Source organism: Typopeltis vanoorti, chromosome 11 (genome assembly GCF_054136105.1).
Source record: "Typopeltis vanoorti isolate ZY-2024b chromosome 11, IOZ_Tvanoo_1.0, whole genome shotgun sequence".
NCBI classification, from domain to species: domain Eukaryota; kingdom Metazoa; phylum Arthropoda; class Arachnida; order Uropygi; family Thelyphonidae; genus Typopeltis; species Typopeltis vanoorti.
This window is the reverse complement of record NC_143559.1, coordinates 32,869,548-32,892,500: the sequence shown is the minus strand read 5'-3', so window position 1 is coordinate 32,892,500 and position 22,953 is coordinate 32,869,548. Positions and strand designations below refer to the sequence as shown.

The 22,953-nt window shown below is 36.0% G+C and overlaps 1 protein-coding gene across 1 annotated transcript in view; it reads left to right on the top strand.

The window, feature by feature from the left end:
- The window catches only part of LOC150101422 (uncharacterized), a 274,314-nt gene that overhangs the window by 149,081 nt on the left and 102,280 nt on the right, over positions 1 to 22,953 (top strand). The window contains exon 18 of the mRNA XM_090400110.1: positions 8,505 to 8,756. Coding sequence (XP_090256236.1) covers positions 8,505 to 8,756 — 252 coding nt within the window. The remainder of the gene's footprint in view (positions 1 to 8,504; positions 8,757 to 22,953) is intronic.

Genomic DNA, 22,953 nt, shown 5'->3' with positions numbered 1-22,953 from the left:
CCTATTTTTGTTTAGGAGTACCCCTTTTTATAATATCATTGACTTTTACTCAATTTTTAGGGCATTACTGATGTTTTAAAGACAAATATATGAAGAATATATAGGAAGAAATTCAGACATACCTTTGTAGGATGTTGCTGGTTGTCTTCTTATTCAGCAACAAAATGTATTTGTAGGCTTTGTATGTGTTCTGGATGTATGACAATTTTCAAACACACTGACTATAAATTGGTGTTCACCATGAACCAGAAATTGGCAATCTAAGACCTACAAAACCTCACACACACACACAAAGAAATACTAGAAAATCACAATGTAGTTTACAAATTTCCTTGCCAACAAGACTATGATGTCACCTGCACAGGTTCTATGATCAGATCTTTATGAGCAAGACTACAAGAACATTACTGTACAACATACCAATTCCAAAACAATAAAAAATCTTAACAAAAAAAAATGCAACAACCAAAAGAAAAACTAAATACATGAAAGACAGAAATAGCAGTCCACGCCCTTGAACAGAAGCATACCCCTCAAATCGACAAAGCCATAATGATAGACATACAGGAAAATGAAATAATGCTTAGAATATCAGAAATGATAGCCATAAAATGTGACAAAAAGATCAATCTACACGGACTACTGTTAAGATTTGTTTACCTGATTTTCAAGGGGATGAGAATATCCAGAGAAGGTTCACTAAGTCAGTGTCTATGGAATGTCTGATACAGGGAGAAATTGAGAGAGTACAACCAACATAGCCTTGATTGAGATATGATTGAGACATATATATATATATATATCATATCCCCTCTCTTTCTTCTATTCACAAGGCTCTGCAGGTTGTACTCTCTCAATTTCTCTCTGTATCTGACATTCCATAGACCCTGACACTGACTTAGTAAACCTTCTCTGGATCCTCCCCAATACATCCTCATCCCCTTGAAAATCAGGCAAACAAATCTTAACAGTAGTCCATGTAGATTGATCAACACTTTATACAAAGGAACTATGACCTCTTTGCTTCTATATGTCAATATTCTCTTCATTATTGCCATAATCTGTTGTGATGTTCTCAGTGTTAGTAATGTGACCTTTGAACTTCAAGTCTCTGCCCATCATCACTCCCAGATCTCTTGTCTCCTCCACCTCCTTCAATATTTCTCCATTAATGTATACTCTGCATTGCAACCTTACCCACTAAATTTTATGACCTACTTTGCAACATTAAACTAGTTAATAGCTCCACTCACTTACCCACTGACATAGTCTATTGAGATCCTCCTGCAAGGCCAGAGCATCTAATCTACTTCTTGTAGTTCTTCTCAGCTTTGCATCATTGGCAAACAGCTGCAAATGTGCAGCTGTTTGCCAGTTGGGCAGCATTTGCTGTCCCAATGCCATTGATATATGTTGGGACAACAATTAAGTTAAACAATAATAGTCCCAAAGCAGACTGCTATGGCACTTGAGTAGCAACCTTCCTCTTTTGGGATAACACTCCTCCATACATAACTGCTTATACCAACAGTTATTCGACTCACTAGTCTGTTATCCAGTCCCATCTGTTTCAGTTTAGCTATTAGAATGGCAGTCATATCAAAAGCATTTGAAAAATCCAAATATACCACTGTATATATATCTCTCTTATCTAGTGAATTTATCACCTTGTTGTAATACGTAAGCAGATTGCTCAAGCTTGACCTTTCCCTAGCAAATCCATACTGATAATCATAGACAATACTGGTATTATCAACCCAATTCTGAATTCTGAATCCTATTCCTCACCAAAACTTTTCTAACACCTTAATAATAATTTCACACACACACACACACACACACAGAGATTGGCCTATAATTTGGCCTTAATCTCACCTTCTCCCCCCCTGCCCCCTTTGAAGTGGAAACCTTTTTTCCATCTTCCACTCCTTCTTTAGGACTCTCCCTGTGTTACAAGTCTTCTAACATACGGAGAGGGTGTAACAAGACTTGTGTTAAACAGATGTGCCAAAGGTGCAGCTAATTCTCTAGAGCAGGGATTCTCAACCTATGGTACGTGAGCCACTGCCTTACTGGTACATCTAATATCCTGAATTAAATATAGTGGTACACCACTGGAAAAGGTTGAGAACCCCTGCTCTAGAGCATCCCTTCAATACATGTGCCAATATATTGTCAAGTCCAACTGCCTTATTAACATCAAATTTATGTAATTAGTGAAGTACCTCCTGCTCATTCACCATTAGTGCTTCCCCAACCATACTCTCAACACTCCGGCTCCTCATGCCATTGGTTTTACAAGGATGAAATACAATGATAAATTCACTGACTACTTCAACTATATCTTCTACATTGGTTACCAATCATCTAGTGTCATCAACTAATAGCATTCTCTCATAGTCATTCTACTTGCCACATATTGAAAGAACTCCTAGGATTTTTATTTTCCTGATTGGCTAATTTTTGCTCATACTACATTTTTGCTGTCTTTACCAACAAATCTCTTTCCTGGCCTGCCTTTTGTTATCTATTACTATTTTAGTTCTTTCTGGATCTTGTCCTTTAAAGGCCATAGTTTTTGATTTTTCTGTTGATATTATCATACTATAATCTTTGGCTATCTCATTTAGATCTAAAATAGCTTTCTGTAAGTTATCTTCAGAATTTGTAATTATTATTTGGTCGTTGGCAAAAAGGAGAGTGTTTAAGTTCACTGTAGGAGAAAGTTTAATTCCTTGATGTAAATTTTTATTCCATTTTATTATTATTTCATTTAGGTAAATATTAAAAAGAGTTGCTGAGAGGGGACATCCCTATCGTACCCCTTGGTTTATCTCTGTCGTATATGATAGCTCATGATTTAATCTTATTTGTATTTGATTATTTTCATATATACTTATGATAACTTTTAGGATATTATTTGGTATTTGTTTTTCATTTAATATGATAAATAATATGTTTCTTTTAACTTTGTCAAATGCTTTTTCAAAGTCAATAAATGCAATGTGTTTCTAAATTGTATTCCTTTCTTTTCTCTATTATTAATTTTAGGCAAAATTTTAGGATCATGTATAGAGGTCTATACATGATCGTCCTTTTCTAAATCCATTCTGTACTTCTAAATAAAGTTTTCGGAATATTTCGTTAGTTTGCTATTTAAGATTCTGCTATATATTTTGTAACAGGAATTTAGTATGCTGATACCGCTATAGTTTTTAGGATCATCTCTATTACCTTTTTTAAAGATAGGAATCACAATTGCTTTTTCCCATTCTATTGGGGGGATACCAGTTGAATAAATTTTATTTAAAAACAATAAGAATCTTTCTTTGAATCTTGTTCCTGCGTATTTATATAGTTCTCAACCTAGCTTATCTTCTCCTGGTGATTTTCCGTTTCTTGTTTCTTTCAGGCTGATTTCTAATTCTTCTTTAGTTATTTTCTTTTCATTTTCGTTAATTGTTTGCCAGTTGTCTTTTTTAAAATATTTGTCTGTCCACAATTCTGTGTAATAATTTAGAAATTCTTCTAATTTCAATTCGGTGTTTAATTTTATATTTTCTTTGGTATCTGCATTTAAGTGTTTCGAAATCTTATATACATTGGGTCTTATTTTATATAAATCATGTTCTAAATTAGAAACAAATTTGTTCCATGATTCTCTATGTCTTTTTCTGACTTCTCTTTTAGCTGTGGCTCGTATTCTTTTATATTCTATTTCATCTTCTAATCTTTTACTGCTTAACCATTTGTGATAGGCTTCTTTTTTCTTTTTGATTGTATCATCCCAAATCTTCAGTTTTTTCCTTTTATTGAATTTTTTGGTCTTTCATTTGCTGCAGCATTTAGTATCGTTTTTATATTAAGCCATTCTATTTCTAGTTATTCCTTTTGTTTTATTTTATCTAGATATTGGTTAATTCTTTGTTCATATAGCCATTGTACATTTGTGTCATTCAATAGTCTAGTTTTATAAACAAATGTTTCAAATTTTCTTTCTGTTCTTGTTACTTGTAGCCATTTAGGTGGTAATCTTAATTTTATTTTAACAAGGAAGTGGTCACTGCTTATTTCATATCTTCTGTGAACTCTAACATCCAGTGAAACTTTTAATGTCTTTTCATTTAATATAAAATAATCTAATATTGATTTCCATCCTCTTGCTGCCCAAGTATATTTATGTGTCTTTATGTTTATAGAAGGAATTCATTATTTTTAGGTTATTATAAAGTACAAAGTCAATTAATTTTTTACCATTCCTGTTTAGAGTATGTTCTCCATGTATTCCTATATCATTATTAATTTTCGTGTTTCCAATTCTTGCATTTAAGTCTCCTGCTAAAATTATATATATACTCTATATAGTTAATTACTTAATCGTTTTTATTTATTTTATTATATATGTTTTGTTGCTGATTATAAAAATCAGTATTATCCTGTTCTCTTCCTTCTTCTGGGGAATATAAACCAATTATTGTTAAATAGCCTCTATCTATTTTTATTCTAGCTTCTATTATTCTTTCATTCCATAATTTATAATGTTTTAACTCTTTTGAAAGGGAGTTATGAATCCAAATCATGACTCCTGCTTGTGCTCTTTGGTCTCTGTGAACTCCACTGTGTATCACATTAAAATTTTCGGTTCTCATGGTTCCTTTTAATTTCTTTTTTGTTTCAGTGATTACTGCTATTTTAAAATTTCTTTCATGTAATAGTTGATCTAATTCTATTTTTTTATATGCTATTCCTCTTGCATTCCAGTTTGCTATGTGTATTATATTTTGTCGTTTCCATTTTTGTTTTACCTTTTCCATTCCAGGGTTGTTTTCCATAGATTCAATCCGATTATTTTTTTCTGTCAGCTTAAAAGTAGAATTATGTTCTCCATGTCAGGGGACTAGCCTGACGATGGAATAGTTCAGTGGTAGGGCTGCTACCTTAAGGCTTCTGAACTAGCCTTCTTCTGAATTTAAACCCATAGGAGGAATAGGGTATATTGAAGGGGTAAGGAGTAGATCATAGAAGAATTATAGTAAGGTTTATAGAGAGGGCATAGTTGTAAGGTTAGAAATGAAAAGACCCCATGGCCCTCGAGTATTCTAATAGAATAAGGGTCATAAAATAAGAAGAATTGGCTGATAAGGCCTTATAGGAAAGATTAAAGTAAGTGAATCTTCCTCAAAGTAGAAGAAAGAGAGGATAGATCCAGCTAGGGGTCCATGGGAGTGCCACTTCCCTTACAATCAAGATGATGGCCCTGTTGGTCCACGAGTCCTTATTCAGTATATTCGGACCACTCCACCATACATGATACTCCTGGCATTCATAAATAAACATAGCAATTCTTTTCTTGGTCTATAACCAATCCTATATTCAACTAATTCAACTACTCTCCACATATTCCAGCTTATTCCATTTTATTGCTGTCCATCGTCATAGATGCATTCATTACTGTTTTCAGAATCCATTCTCCTTACATTGTGCCTACCTGGCTCATTCCATTTCCCCCCTCTCTCTCTCCAACTTGCATTCCTATTTTTATCCTAGGCATGGGAATAGGTGTTATCTTAATAATAATAATAATAATAATAATTACTATAGTCTTTATGTTGAAAGGAATGTGAGGAGATGGAAGGGACAGATAATTTGTAGATCTTTTTGGCATTGTAACCAGTGGTGAACTATAAGGGGCTCATGCGAGCCCTTTGTTAAATTTTTCTCAAATTTGCAAGTCCCTTGTTCTTCTTGTTTAATTATCTTGTAGAACTAGAAAATACCACCATGGAATGTATACATGCTACTATGATTTCTACTTTAAATTCATATGGATTATCTGATAAGTATATAAATAATCATTTCATTGCATTTTGTTCTAAACAAATCAGGTGTTGCAATCAAACTTCTACAAAAATTTCCCAACACTTGGCATTGCACTCATCGTTTACTCTTAGCATTAGACAATTCGATAAAAAAAACATTAAAGAAATATATCATTTTGAAATATTTATGGATAAATTATATGCTTTTTATCATCAATCACCAAAAAATCAACGAGAAATAAATACGATTACAAAAGACCTTGGTATCGAAATTTTATAAATCGGGCGTGTGTTTGGACCACAATGGGCAGCTTGCAGTTTATGAACGGCTCTTGCTTTGTGGAGAAATTACCCAGCTTTATGCAAGCATTTTGCATCGAACGATAAATATAAGGACTTTTTAAACTGACTTCTCAATTTGTAATTTTTAAAAGATCTAGCATTAATGATTGATATCCTACAGGAATTATCTTCAGTTTTTTCCTTTTATTGAATTTTTTGGTCTTTCATTTGCTGCAGCATTTAGTATCGTTTTTACATTAAGCCATTCTATTTCTAGTTATTCATTTTGTTTTATTTTATCTAGATATTGGTTAATTCTTTGTTCATATATAGCCATTGTACAAAATATTGTGACTTTGTAGAAGCTCTACAAAGTCACAATATAAGTATTATAAAGGCTAAGTTAGACTTCTTTTTTTTTTTTGCTCGACGATGCAAGCTCTTTGTTAAAATTTCTATAGCTGACCACTGATTGTAACCATTGGACAGGAAGGTTTGGTAAATTAGTTGGCAAAGGTTGGTCGATTGGTAGAGCCTCTGCTACTAATGGCTCAGTTAAGTAAGTTTGAGCACGGTTAGTAGTTGGAAGGGGACCAATTGTTCGATGCTGTTGGCACACTCTCCCTCAATGAGTCTTTGGACTCCCTGGAGGTGTCAAATAATAATAATAATAATAATAAAGAGAAATTCGTTTCACTGTAATGGAAGCTTGGGTAGAACCGAGTTTGGAAGTTCTGTTGATAAGTGTTTTAATGACATCATTTTTGAGAAGGGGAATGATGGGAAAGTTTATGTATGTATCTGTATGGGTGGATTTTCTGTAAATCAAAAAAAAAAAAAAAAGGTCTCATTAGGAAGATTTGTAATTTGAGTATTTAAGAAAAAAGGCCAGCTGTTGTTTTCTATTTTCAATAGTGAACTGGATTCTGGGGTGCTTACTGTTGAAGTGGAGGAGGAAAAAGTCTCATGTGTCTGAACCATGTTGCCAAAAAGAGAATGCATCATCAGTATATCTTAACAAAATAGAAGGTTTGAGACTGACAGTATCAAGAACATGTTTTTCACTTCATATAGAAATCGGCCAGAGATAAGGAGAGTGGAGAGACCATGGAAGTATCTTCTGTTTATATAAGGTGCCCTTCCATATTATAATTTTAACATCATATTCCTGAAGATGTCTCTGTGAAGAGATGACATATTGAAACGATTAAGCCTATTGTTTAATTATTTCTCTTTGTGCTGTAGTTATTCCATTAAATTGTATAATTTATGAGTATAAACCAGCACCTAAACCTAAATATTCATTTACATTCTATTACATAAAATTTAAAAAATATATATATGTATATGTGTGTATATATATATGTATACAGTATGTTATTTTTTTAATACATACATTTCTGTGTGTGTGAGTATCAGGGACGAATATTCCAGGTGTGCTAGGTGTTCGGTGCTCATTCACCGAATAGCAATATCACCTGTATTATATTTTTGCATTTATTCCTGTTAAAAACTCCCCTAATTGTTTCCAGACTTTGCGTTATTCCTAAAAGTAAACACGATATACTGATGCTTCATGAAGAGGACACTTTTTGACATGTAAACATTGCATCACATTCGCATTAATAGTCCGGATGTGCATTTAAAATACATACACCTTTGAGCCCTTTGAAAAGATGTACAGATGGTGCAGTAGGTTAAATTCTTAGCATTCTAGTAGTTTTAAACCTCAGAAGGCGAGGCAGGATGAGCTCTGAGACATTAGCACCTAAATGCTGTTGGTTATTGTCAACCAATCCAATTGAACATTGTCATTTGTCATGAGTTGCTATTTTTGTTTTCTGAGTTTCATCTGTTTTGCATGCGTGAAGTGTGAACTGATGTGGGGGCAAGTTTTTATATATAATATAGACAAGTTTTTAATATATAATTTTCGATAAATTTATGACTTTTTTGCCCATATTTACAATGAGAAACAGTGTTGTAGTTGAAGGAGGTAAGTCTTGTCCTCCTCTTCCAAATTTTACACATTTGAGTAATTCAAATATGCCAATCAATTATAGCATTCTTCTTCATTATTGTTTTCTAATATACAGTATCTTAAAACAAACACATTGTTCTCCCCATTCTGTGCAGATTTGGTTACAATTAATTGATAATTAAAGTATTCAAAGTTATCCTACAGTTAATTGCACTAGACCAATTAAGATGAGCATTGATGTGCTATACACTCACACTCTTACAACTTTCATACATCAATAAAAATACAATCATATGGTCAAACTCGTATGAATTTTGTAGCGCAGGTTGCTTAAGCCATGACAGCACACCCAACCGAAATGGACATACGACATCACTGATATATATATATATATATATATATATGTTAATTATTTTTTTTAGGGCTAACAGCTTGCTTCACAGATATGCAGAAGATTCTCAACAGTCATGCATGGATTTCACAGGAGCATTTATTGGAGCAGTTTAGTCAACATAACCATAAAGATGATGATAAACCTCTTCAGTTTCTTTCTTCAACAGTGAACAATCCAATTGTAGGGACAAATAAGAAGCAAGATGATTCAAAAAAAGTATTGCACAGAGCAAGTAATGTAAGGAATTCTAGGACTAGTAGACATGATTTTGATGAAAAAGGTAAATTTGCTTCTTTGCTTTTTGATTTAATAAATTGTCCTGATGTAATAATATTTATGTAAGCTGTCAGCTATGATCCAAAATTTTTATGTTTAAGAAAAAAAAGTCACTCCCTAAAAATCTGTGGAGTGCAGCACCAAAACATAAGCCAGTTATAGTCCATTTGTGACTGTTTACCATTACTTCTTATGGTGTATTAATGTTTATCATTAACATATTTAACATAGGTATTCTTCATAAAACTGTAATATGAACATTTCCTTTTGGATATTGTTTTTGAGGATTTATAATAGAATTTAAATTTTGCAAACAAATAGACATGGGGAATATGTTAATGTGACTAGATCAGGAAGGCACTGTACTACTTTGGCCAAACAGGCAGGACAACCAATATCAGAATATCTGAAACACGTATTACATCTGGTTCCACCAATACAGCCACTCAGGACTTGCTGACCATGCTTTGGACCCCCCCCCCCACACACACACAAAGGATATGCTGGAAGAAGGCCATTCTATTACACCACAGCAAATATAAATATGAAAGACTATTCCTCAAATCTGCCTCAGTTTTGAAAAACTTTCCAAACCTCAACAAACTTGGGTGCATGAGACTGCCCCAAATTTGGCAAGCATACATTCTAACATTGTCATCCCAACAGCCATGATTACCCAATTTAGCTCACTAGGAGGCACCATTTAGGATTCTAGGACTTTTGTTGCCTTTCTTCAGCCTCATTTGCCCAGTGTTAGTGCCTGTGTGCACATATTGTTTTTTTTTTTTTGTGATCCCTGATGATGGCAATGTAACATTGCTGAAATATAGGAAAGTATTAAAGTCTTTTATAATTAATATTTTAGTATATGTTGTGATTTCCTGAAAAATTAATAGTTATGAGTAACCAATGTTATTTCCTGAAAAATTAATAGTTTTGAGTAACCAACGTATAAGCCTATCTACAAGAATCTGGAAGGCACATTAACATTTCCAATATATATATGTTATACAATAGTTTGTTTATATATATATATATATATATATATAATTTTTAATATGAATCCTACCTGTAAAAAAACTGTACAGTTATCATATATTAATCTGAAAACTCTGCTCTAAAGATCAAATATAGAACTTTATGAAGGTGCTTCAGGCCTCAACTAAGGTGTGTCACACTGGACTGAGATTCATCTGTCACCCAAAGACATTTATAAACATTCATGCATGAATGTTTTTAATATAGTTTCACGTGAATCCATGACTTGTATTGGTTGGAAAGTCGAATTGCTATTCTCTCAGCTACTGGGTTTTAACATATTTTCTAGTAAATATTGTCAGTACTGGCACCAAGGTGTATGAGAACAATGGCAGCCAAGATGTTTTTATGGGAGAGTTGAATGTGAAAGATTTTGTTTGGTGCAGCAGTATGTGTGAGATGCATTTATTGGGAAAGTTGAAAGATTTGTGGAAGGAAAGCAAGACTGGTGAGGGAATGTGTAGATGGTATTCTAAGATAAGTATGAGTTACCGAGAGTGAAACAGGTGATGATAGTGGATCATTTTCCAAAAATATTTTTATTTTTCAACATAATTTCCCTTAAGACTGATACATTTATTCCAGCGACTCCAGTGCCATTATCCCATCCCTGTAGTGGTTCTCAGTAAGATCTGCAAAATACCCCCCCCCCCCCTCTACAGCTGCAATCACCTCTTGATTCAAAGACAAATGCTGACCAGCGAGGAAGAGTATTAGTTTTGGGAAGAGACAGAAGTCAGAGGTAGCCAAATCTGGGGAATAGGATGGATGTTCCAACAATTCATAGTGCAGATCCCTTAATTTTCTCATTGCCAAAACACCTTTATGGGCAGGTGCATTGTCCTGATGAAAGATGATTTTTTTCTTCTGCAAACTGGGTCTTTTCTTATGAATTTTTTCGTATAATCTGGTTAAAAGATCGGAATAATATTCCCTGGTTATTGTTTTACCCTTTTCAAGATAATTAATAAACAAAATGCCTTTAGCATCCCAAAACACCGATACCGTGACATTTTCTGCTGATGGAACCGACTTTGTCTTCTTTGCCGCTGAACAACTGGCTTCTGTCCACTGTTTGGATTCTGGTGTGTAATGGTGAATCCAAGTCTCATCCATAGTAATAAATCGACACACAAAATCAGTTTTATTCTTGTTAAAATGCTCCAAGTACTGTTCAGAGATTTTCATGCGCGTGTGTTTTTGATCTGCTGTGAACAAGCGAGGCACCCATCTTGTGCAAAGCTTTTTCATTTGCAATTCTTCATGCAAAATATATCCTATACGTTCTTTTGAAATGCCTGTAGTCTCAGCAATTTCATGCACTTTGACTCACTGGTCATCCAATATCATATTGTGCACTTGATCAGTGATTTCTGATGTATTCCTGGTGATTTCCAGAGTAATTTAGTAATAAGGTGTGACACCTTTTGGCAACTTGTATATGAAAAAAACTTTTGCATTACTTCAACCATAGTATCACCTCTGGATCTGGCTCCCACTGAAGAGACCTCAATAAAGGTCAAAACCAGCCTGGGTAGTGGCTCTTCCCTTAATGCATAGCATTATATAGATTTTTTTTTTTAATTTAATTTTTATGGCGCAAAGACATCAAAGGTCATACTGTGCCGAGACACTAGTCTCTGCAGAACATATGGTAATTGGTTAGTAGACAATCACAAGCATCCATTCTCTTTTAGTGGGATTCGAACCCTCAGCCTCTTGGCTGGAGAGTGGATACACTAACCAGGCTGGCTACGCAGGACAGAGAAAATAGAATGGAGGGTGGATGGGGGTGGGGAGATACTGTTGATGACAGCAGAATAATCAGGAATAAAGGAGTGTTGATGTCATTTCATTTGGAGCAATCTGGTATCATAGAGACCAGTAGTATAAAATATATAGTTGGTTGCTGCTATAGGTTGAGGGGAACTTCAGCTGTGGAGATAGATTAAAAGGAGGGAAGATCACATGATAGAAAGGAGACAGAAGAAATTTATTCACCTACTAAGAGATAATTACTTGAAATAGCATGTGATGGAGTGGATTTAGGGTTTGAGAGCTGAGGAATTAGATAAGTACCAGATCGACATAATAGGGGTGACTGAAACAAAAAAGACCAAAACTGGTGAGATCTTTCTGAGCAATAAATACAAAATGTTATATTCAGGCAATGACAATCAAGGAAAAGGAGTAGCCATAGTATTCAACACAAAATACGAGGCTAATCTTCTTGAATGGCAGTCAGTCTCAAGTAGAGTAATGTGGGCAAATATGAGAATGGGGAACTGGACAATGAGACTTATTTGTGCCTATGGTCCCACAGAAAGTTCTACTAAGGTAGAAGTGGAGGAATTTTTTGATGCTTTAGAAAAAGCAACTGACACAATGAAAAATGAAAAGTTGGTCCTTGTTGGGGATCTAAATAGCAGAGTAGGAAATGATTGTGAGACATACAAAAATATTTTGGGAAAATTTCGAGAAAAGAGCAAAGCTAATAATAATTGCAAATATCTGTTGGATTTCTGCTCAGGACATGGACTGGTTATTACTAACACCATGTTCCAACATAAAAATGTGCACAAATTCACATGGAGAGAAGAGGCTAGGAATAAGAAAAGTCTCATTGACTATGTTATTGTTGATAGTGATGTTTTCTCCCTGGTGCAGGACACTAGAGTGTACAGAGGATTTGAAATTGGAAGTGATCACTATTTAGTCTTGAGCAGGATAAAATTGAATTTCACATGCAGTTTGAAATTGAAATTTAAAATTTAGAATATTGAAAAGAATAACATGTAAGAAAGTTTTAAAGCGAATAAAAGTTGAGCAGCTCTCAGATGTGAGCTGTAGACTAAAATACACAAAGATTATTGAAGGAAAAATGAAAGAGTTTGAGAACAGGAATCAAACCTTGGAGATTCATTGGCAAACTCTGAAGAAAACATTGATTGATTCTGCCAGAGAGGCATGTGGTGAGGTTGTTTGTAAGGATAAAAAAATCAGAACTCCCTGGTGGACACAGGAGGTTAAAGAGGCAGTGAAGGAAAAGAAGAAAGCTTACCAAAAGTTCCTGTCAAATAAGTCAGCTTGTGCTCTTAGAGAATATAGAGACAAATGCAAGAATGCTAAACACTGTGTAAAACTAGCTAAACAAACGTCATGGGAGGACTATGGCAAGAATATAGAAAATAAATATCAAGAAGGTGGTAAAATATTCTGGAGGTTGTTGAAGAAGCTTAAGAATGGAGGAAAGAGTGCTATAAAAGGAATTAGAGATGATAAAGGTGACATGAAAACGGGAGAAAAAGATATCCTTGAAGTATGGAGTAATTACTTTGAAAACCTGCTAAATGAAACAAGCAGTGATGACAGCACAGTGGTAAAAAACACTGACCAGGCATGCAGTCAGGAATACATATCCATACTTGAAGTAGAAAAAGCCATCAAAGGCTTGAAATGTGGAAAGGCAACAGGAGTAGATGATATTCGACCAGAAATGCTGAAGTATGGTGGTATAAGAGTCTTACAGTGGCTGCACTGCACAGTTCAGAAAGCCTGGACAGAGGGACGAATTCCCGATGATTGGAGTAGAGCTCTCATAGTACCCATATATAAAAAGGGAAATAAAACTGCATGTGAGAATTACAGAGGTATTTCCCTGCCGAGTGTTCCTGGCAAGATCTATGCAAGTATACTTGAGAAACGGTTGAGAAGAATTGTGGAAGAAAAGCTTGGTGAAGAACAAGCTGGATTCAGGCCAAATAGAGGCTGTCAGGATCAGATCTTCACTTTACGACAAATAGTCGAGAAAGCATGGGAATATAACAAAGATCTGTATTTAAGTTTTGTTGATCTGGAAAAGGCATATGACAAGGTGCCAAGAGAGAAGCTATTCAATACGCTGCAGTTATATGGTGTCAATGGGGCATTATATCAAGCAATACTTAGTCTTTATTTGAGTTGTGAGTCAGCAGTTAGAATTGAAGGAAGTACAGGAAGATGGTTTAATGTTAAATCTGGTGTGAGACAAGGATGTACATTATCCCCTCTGTTATTCATTATCTATATGGATCGCATTATGAAGGAAAGTGGTATTAAACATGATATCAAAATTGGAGATGTTAATGTCAGCTCTTTGCTCTATGCGGATGATGTTATACTTCTAAATAAATCCGCTACAAGTCTGCAAGATTCTCTGACTAAATTGAATAGCTGTTGTAATAGATATGGTATGAAGGTCAGCAATAAAAAGACAAAGACAATGAAAATAGGCAGAATCATTGAAAATGTCAACTGTGTTGTGAATGGAGAACCTTTGGAACAAGTGAAACATTTCAGCCACTTAGGCACGATTTTTACTGAAGATGGTAAATTAAATATAGAAATAGACAACAGAATCAGCAAAGCTGGTATGGTGGGAAGTCAATTGAATAAATTCATATGGAATAAAAGAGAAATTAGTCGCAACACTAAATTAGCTGTATACAAGACAGTGTTCAAACCAGTTTTAACTTATGGATCTGAGAGCTGGGTCAGAAGTAAAACACTTGACCAAAGACCAGAGACTTCAGATATGAGAGTCCTGAGAAAGATTATAGGCGTGAACAGGTGGCATCAATGGCAGTATCATATTAAAAACAAGGATATTAGGAAAGAACTTGACATTGTCAGCATCAGGAATGCGTTAGCAGAGCTAATCTCAGGAGGTATGGTCACTTAAACAGAATGGGCGAGGAAAGATTAGCAAAACAAGTGTTCTCTGCCAGGTTGGCAGGAAAATGACCGAGAGGAAGACCAAGATATAGGTGGATTGATATGGTACAAAGTGCTTTAGACGATAGAAATATAAGAGCTGATAATATTGGAGTGTTGACAAGTAACAGACTGATTTGGAGGAAAATTGTAGATAGGAAATTAATAATGATGTAATTTTTTTCATGTAGTACTATCATACCCTGTACACCCCTTGAGGGTACATGGCAGGAATTTGATGATGATGATAATCATGATGAGTATTGGATCTGGTCATAGAATGAAAAGATTTCTCCATAGCCAAGCTAGCCACATTTCCTCTGAATGGGGAGAGTAATTATATAGTCTTGACTTAGGAGGATGCAACTATGTGGAATTTTCAGTTAAGACAAGGTGTATATACAAGTACAAGGTGGATGATTATGAAGAGCTTAAGAAGCAGCTTGAAGTCGTGCCATGCTATAAGAATTGGCAAGAGAAGGATGTTAGCCGTGCATGGGAGATAGTCAACAGTATCTGAGATAGTATCCGAAGGAAGCATTATGAGACTTTTATACTCAAGATTAGGAGGGATAAATCAGGTAGGAGTTAAGATGGATGAGTAGCATCATTAAGTAGGAACTGCAGAAAAAGAAATGGTTGTGGAAGGTATATAAGATGAAAAGTGAACAGCAAGTTCATAAACAATACAAGGCTCAGGCAAGAAAGGTAACCAACATGGTAAAGAAGGCAAAATCAGATTAAGAGAAGTTAGCCAAGCAGGCCAAAAGAAATCCCAGAGTTCATTCACTATGTGTCAAGTAGAAAGAAGAATGACTGTGGAAGGATAACTTTAATGAGTGCTTATGGTAGCAAGGTGACAGAAGCTGGCAAAATAGTTGAGTTACTGAGTGACCATTTTGCAAGGGTCTCAATAATTCCTCAATAATCCAGTTGAGGAATATTGTTGTTACAGATATGACAGGAAAGAAAGATGAGAGATGTGAGAATAGAGGTTGAAGAATATTGGAAGTACTTCGGATATTGCAGAATCTCAATGAAAATACATTTGTGGGGGTTAGATGGGATATCAGCGTGTATATTATGCGAATATGCAAAGGCAGTAGTATAAAGAATATCCGGAATTATTAAAAGAATGAAATAGTGTCTTCCATGGGAGAGATAACAAAAGGCCATCACATGTATTGATTCAGGTTAGGCGATGTAATAAGGTTTTGCAAAACTTTCAGTATAAACACATTCCATAGGAATCTGCAAGGAAAAATGCAATGGTGCAAGGAAGAGTGCAGTGGAAGTCAATTGGTGTACCAAAGATAAGTTTTATTTTATGGAATAATTTGAAGAATTTTATGCATTTCTCCAAAAATATGTTTAATTAGTGATACTGAGAGTGAATGTATATTAATTATTGAGGTTGTTAGTAGGTTTGTAGTTAGATTAATGTTTAACAGTTAACATAGGCATAAATGGTGGTAACAGCTTGAACAACCAGATGCACAGCTTGAATATCAAGTGTGTTGAATAGTGTGGATTTTACTAAGATCATTCATTGTCAGAAGTGTAACATGTATGTGTGGGTTCTCTCTCTCTCTCTATTTGTCATGAATTGAAAAGTTTCCTTTGTGTCATTCTTATAGAACCCCTTTAATAACTTATGTTTTTATGATGTTCCCTCCTTTCCACCTATCAGCTAAACTTTGCCACACACACACACACACCATCGATCTATCCTAATAGGAAATCATAGCCTTATAGAGGGGATAATAATGTCCCTATCTTGTTATCGTGTTAGTGTGTTATCTCATTATTATGTTAGCATGTTTTTCAACATCCAAAGCCAATTTACCAACTTTTGCAATGTGCCTTCTGAACTTCAACTCTCTGTCCACCAATACATTGCATCAATATGATACAATGTATGCAACCTTTGCAACGAAAAGTGCATAACCTTACATCCCTATCTTGTTATCATGTTAGCGTGTCATCTCGTTATTGTGTTATCATGTTTTTCAACATCCAAAGCCAATTTACCAACTTTTGCAATGTGCCTTCTTAACTTCAACTCTCTGTCCACCAATACATTGCATCAATATGATACAATGTATGCAACCTTTGCAACGAAAAGTGCATAACCTTACATTTTGCAACATTAAATTGACAACACTATCCTTTTTCCACAATGCCAATTTATTTAAATCATCCTGAAGGATATCTACATCACCTTTATCAAGTATTGCCCTCCCCAGTTTTGCATCATCAGTAAACAACTGAATATATCCCCTTAAATCTTTACCTATATCATTGATATACAAATTAAAAAAGTCACAGATTTTTACTAAAATAAAGAGATAAAAGGCTTCACTTTGGCGATGCAAAATTATATAAATTAAGTGGATATTAAATCCAACAGCATTTCAAAGTGAATACAGAAACTATAAAAGTTTCGTGCGAAAATTGACTAGAGAGCTTGCAGGAATACACTCGCTGCCATACTATGAGTTGCCCTAGCCGAATCTTATATGAACGCTCAAAGTGCTTGTATATTCACCTCCTATTGGTCCATTTGGATAAGGTTTCACTGGTCTTTCACGGATGCTTTGAGCATTCATGCTTCCTATAAGGTTTGGCTAGGGCAACTCACAGTATTTCTATCTATTTCTGAAAGCTCTCTGGTCAGTTTTTGCATGAAACTTTTATAGTTTCTGTATTCAGCTTTGAAATTATGTTGGATTTAATATCCACTTATAAAAAGTTGCAGGCCTGATACACAAACCAGAGATACTCCACTGGTCACCCTCATTCTCCTAGATTCCACTCCACCATATATTATTCTCTGGTATCTGTCTGTTAGTCAACTGCCATCCATGCTACCAGCTTTATAATCTTGAATAGAATGTTAGCAAAAATATGTGAAGAGAATATAGTGCACTTTGTGAATGTGTGTGGGATGAATGGAATTGTACAAGAGTGATGGACTGCATCTGAATGATTTGGGAGTGAGTCATTTGGAAATGTTGCTCCTGGAAGGAAATGTAATGAGCGATGCAAACAAGGCATCAGTGGAAGTCAGTGATGATGTAAATGAGCAGGAGAGTGGATCAGGTGAGCCTGATGTGAATGGAGATGGGAATGTGAGAACAGGAAGGCAAGTTCGAGCTAGCAGCCAGAGATTAGACATTGTCACTGTCTAGCTTTAAACATACTGAACCAACTTCTTATCCTCATCTTTCATTTCACGTATATTCTCTGGAACAGCCTCCCTCATACCATTTTCCCTAAGGACTACAAACTTCTAATTATTTAAAAAACAACATGCTCTTAGATGTGTTTGTAGGTTTGCAACAATACCTCTCACACAGCTGGGGTTGATATGTGTGTGTGTGTGTGTGTGTGTGTGTGTGTGTGTGTGTGTGTGTGTGTGTGTGTGTGTGTGTGTGTGTGTACACACACACACACAGTGATTTCACCCCAGTCAAACTTTAAAGGTGTATACTATATGCCTGTAAAGGGTGTATTGAATAGGGTTTTCAATTCAGGAAGTAAAGGTGGATTGGAACCTAAATGGATGCTGCAGTTTCTATATACTAAATGCCAGAAGTATCAGGGAGGGAGGAATTTTTGGCATTAGTGCAACCTCACCAAATGTTATAGGCATTAGTGAGACTTGGCTAACAGAAGATGATATAGCTACATGGATTGATTGTGAAGGGTTTAGTATTTTCAGGGAGGACAGGATGAGGGGAAGAGCATTGCTGATGATAGCAGATGAATTGTAGCCAAAAATAATAGGAGACAGGCGGGAGGGTGGCTGTTCATTTGAAGCGGTCTGGTGTGAGATTAAAGCCAATAAGACAAAATATACAGTTGGTTGTTTCCACAGATGATCTGTAAGACATGCATTGCCAAATTAGTGCAGTGAGTACAGTCGAGTGATTATTATGGAGGACTTCAAACATGGAGACATAGACTAGAAGGAAGAAAGATCACATGGCAGAAAGGAAATAGAATTTATGCAACCTACTAAGAGATAATTACTTGAAATAGCATGTGATGGAGTGGATTTAGGGTTTGAGAGTATTGGATCTGGTCATAGGATCAGAAGAGCTATCCATAACCGAGGTGACCACATTGCCTCCGATTAGTGAAAGAGATACGATCTTGATTTGAGAGATTCTAAAACATGAGGAATATTCGTTCAAGAAGTGTGTTTATGGGGAACTACAAGGCTGGTGATTATGACAGCTTAGGAAGAAGCCTTAAATGCCGTGACATAAAACACTGCATGGTAAGAATGTTAGTAGTGCATGGGATATTGTTAAGGGTGGTCATCGAAGCAGTATTAAATTGTATACCTAGGGTAAGGAGGGTTAATCAGGTAGGAGTTAGATGGATGAGTAATATCATTATGCACGAGTTGAAGAAGAAGAAAATGCTGTGGAGGGTATATTGAAGAGAAAGATGTCCAGCATACTCATGAACAGTACAAGGCTCAGGCAAGAAAGGTGACCAGCATGCAAGAAAGACAAAATCAAATTATGAGAAGAATCTAGCCAAGCAGGCCAAAGGAAATCCCAGAGTTCTTTCGTTATGTGGCAATTAAGAGGAAGAATGACTATGGAAGATTAACTATAATGAGGGATGATGGTCACAAGGAGACAGAAGTGGATAAAATAGTTGAGTTAATGAGTGGCCACTTTGCAAGGGTATATCATCCTAGTGAGGTTACTGTTTTAACCTTTTGTGATAGACACTAATGTGGGAACAGAGGTGAATGAAGTGGAGGTTCTTAGGATATTGCTGAATATCAATGTAAATACAGCTGTAGGATTAGATGGGATATTATCTAGGGTTTTGAGAGAATGTGCAATGGAACTGACAATGCAATTTAAGTCTCCACTCTGGTAGAGTTCCAAGGAAGTGGAAAGAGAACAAAATTATTTCCTGGCTCAGTAGGGAATGCAGCTCATTCTCTACTGAGGCATAGTACACTAGTGATTTCAAATGCCTCACAAATAAAAATCCATAGTATTTATGTCAGGTGATCAAGGAGGTCATGGCTCACTTCAATCAGTCCACCTTTCAAGAGACCTTTACCCCCCCTCCTCCTCAGCCTCATTATTCTAGTAGTAAGACTTATACGTTGGTTAGACATAACTGGTAATTAATTTACGGAATTAACAACGCATATAAAGTATATTAATTAAAGATAACTTTAATGAATCACTTCTATATTTCGGCAATGTCACATTGCCATCTTCAGGAACATAAAGATATGGTATGTGCACTAAGGAACTAACAAAGCAAATGAGGAAGAAAGTAAGAAACTAATTTTGTTCCTAACAAAGGGTAGAGGGCACCATTAGGACTTTAGGAACAAAATTAGTTTCTTACTTTCTTCCTCATTTGCTTTGTTAGTTCCTTAGTGCACATACCATATCTTTATGTTCCTGAAGATGGCAATGTGACATTGCCGAAATATAGAAGTGATTCATTAAAGTTATCTTTAATTAATATACTTTATATGCATTGTTAATTCTGTAAATTAATTACCACTCAGCCTCATTACTTGAAGAGATGTGTACTATGACTGATAAAGTCATGCTGCAAATGTTCTGTAAGCTTCTATAGCAAAACATACAGCCCTATTAAGCTGTTTCCAAAGATACTGCTCATACAAATAATAGAAAATTAATGCTGATGTCTTGACTAAATAACTGTACATGGGGATTCTGATTGACCCACATGTGATTGTTGTGATAATTAAGAAAATATCACCTCAAGTGAACATGTCATCTGTATAAAGCACACAATACAGAAATCATTGGTCCAGTATACTTTTGTAATGACAAAAATAAAGTGCTTGAATCACCTGGAAATGATATTGGTAAAGTTGATTTTCATGCAGAACTTTTCATACAATTCTTGAAAGACTCTTCTTCCAATTCAATCCTCTATGTGTTGGCATGTGCATTGTGGGCCACTAGATATAGTATGTGTTCTTCAGTTTCTGATGCTCTCACAGTGTATTCCTCTCTTTCATTTTTTGGTGTGAGCATGATACAATGTGCACAAAAATAATGAAGATGAGTAAATGCTGGAGCGTGTGGAATTTGATGTAGAATTTGCCTCTTGGTAAGGCCAGCCTGCTTTGAAGGTATTTCCATTGGAATGTCCATAATAAAAGTCCATATTAGTTAATTCTGTAAATGTGAACTTTCTCTTCATTGCAGAACATTGATGTATGATTTAGGAATGCTCAAATAAATAGCAACTGGTATTTGCTCAGTGGCCACCTGCTATTGAATTCAACTCTAGGTACATCTTACATATGATTCTGGTTATTATAGTCATGTGATTCATTGAGTTATATATGAACTGCTTTGCACTGAGTTGCATTGACAAGCTTTGCATGTTGCTTATGTTTCAATTAAAAGGGGGTTAGTTAATTATTTACATTGACATCACTTAATGCCATATGGTCACTCACATACCTCATTGGTTTTTAGGAGTGAAGCCTTCTGCTAGAAGAAGTGTTACGGTCTCAGATGCCCTTTCCACAAAAAAGTTAGTAGGACAATCACAAACAGCTATACTTGGCAGGATTTGAATCCGCAGCATCTTGGCTGGAGAATGGGTATTTTTTTTTTTATGTTGAGCCCATACACAGGAGGTTGGTTGGTCAACCCATAGTACATTAGTACCGTGTATGGGTAGTGGATTGGGAAAGGTGGAATTGTTTACATTTGATTTGAATGACTTTAAATTGTATTCCTTGGAAAACACAGCAGGTGGGAGACTGTTCTATGGTGCAACAGTTGCAGGGATGAAGGAAGAGGAAAAGAAACTTGTTCTGTTTGCTTCTAGGCATACTGTGAAGGGATGTTGTGCAGCAACTGCACGTGTTCCAATAAGCTTAGTACTGAGCGGAGGAATTATTGATGTTATTTCAGATGAGCATTTCCCATGGAAATATTTGTAGAATATACATACTGCAGAGACCATACATGTGAAAGTGGGGGAAGAGAGTTGGTAAGGGATAGATCATTGATAAGTCTAATTGCTCTCCTCTGTATTGAGTCGAGCATTTTGAGAGAGCTTTTAGGGGCCCCCACCCCATATGTGGGAGCAATATTCAATAGCTGAGCAGATTTGTGATTTGTATAATGTTAATAGCTGTTCGAGGGTGAAGTAACGTCTTGAGCGAAAGAGAAATCCTAGTTTTTTTGAGGCTGAGGATGCAATGGTTGTGATATGTTTATGCCAGGAGATGTTTGATGGGAGGGTGATTCCAAGAAGCGAGATCTCAAACTGTCTGGAAATTTGGGTATCGTCCAAAAGGATACTGGGAAAAAATGGTTCGTTTTTATGGGAAATACTACAGAACTGGGTTTTATTGGTGTTGAAATTTATGAGGTTATCCGAACCCCATTGTAGGATGGCTTGGAGATCAGAGTTGAGGGTGGTGGTGGTGGTGGTGGTTGATGTTCTGTAGGTTGAGGTGAGTTGTGTAGGGTAAGGCTTATCAAATGCAAGCGAGGAGTGTGGTGTGCTGTCGTCTGCAAAACTGTGTATTAGGTTGGAGGTCAATTGCAGTAGGTCATTGATATATAGCAGGAAGAGGATTGGTTAGAGGACAGAACCCTGTGGGACCCCAGCATTAATTGAATGGTGAGAGGATAGGGAGCTATCCACCATCACACAGTATGCGTCCAGGCAGAAAGCTGGCAATCCAACTACAGAAGTCCTGGGTCAGACCAAATGATGGTAGTTTGCCTAGTAAGCCTTTGTGCCAGACCCGATCAAAGGCTTTGGAGATATCTAGTGCAACCACTTGAGATTCGCCAAACCTCTCCATAGCATTTGTCCAGAGATGGGTGACATATGTGACTAGATCTCCTGTTGATTGGCAGTGATACTGGCAGTCATTTATTTGGTGAGTGTCTTCAAGATAGTGTAGCAGTTGGGAATTGATGATTTTTTCCATTACTTTTGACAGGACTGAGGTAAACGAGATAGGGCAGTAATTGGATGACAGTGATTTGTCACCCTTCTTGGGAATGGACTGAATATATACCAATTTCCATTTTGTGGGATAGATTCCAGTGGAGTAAGAGAGTATATATAGGTGACATAGGATAGGGGTGAGCTCTGGAGCACAAACGTTCAGAACAATTGGGGGAATGCCATCGAGGCCAGGAGACTTTTTTTGTGTCTAATTTGGACAGTATTTTTCTGATCTGATCTTGGCAAAAGGATATAGGGGCATTGTATGTTGGGTGTCTGGAATGGTTGGGGAAACATTTACCATCATCAGTTATGCATGCATTTGAAGCAAAGTACGAAGCCAGAAGATTGGCTTTTTCTGTGAGTGATGATGCAGTAGAGCCATCTGGGTATGATATTGGTGGGAA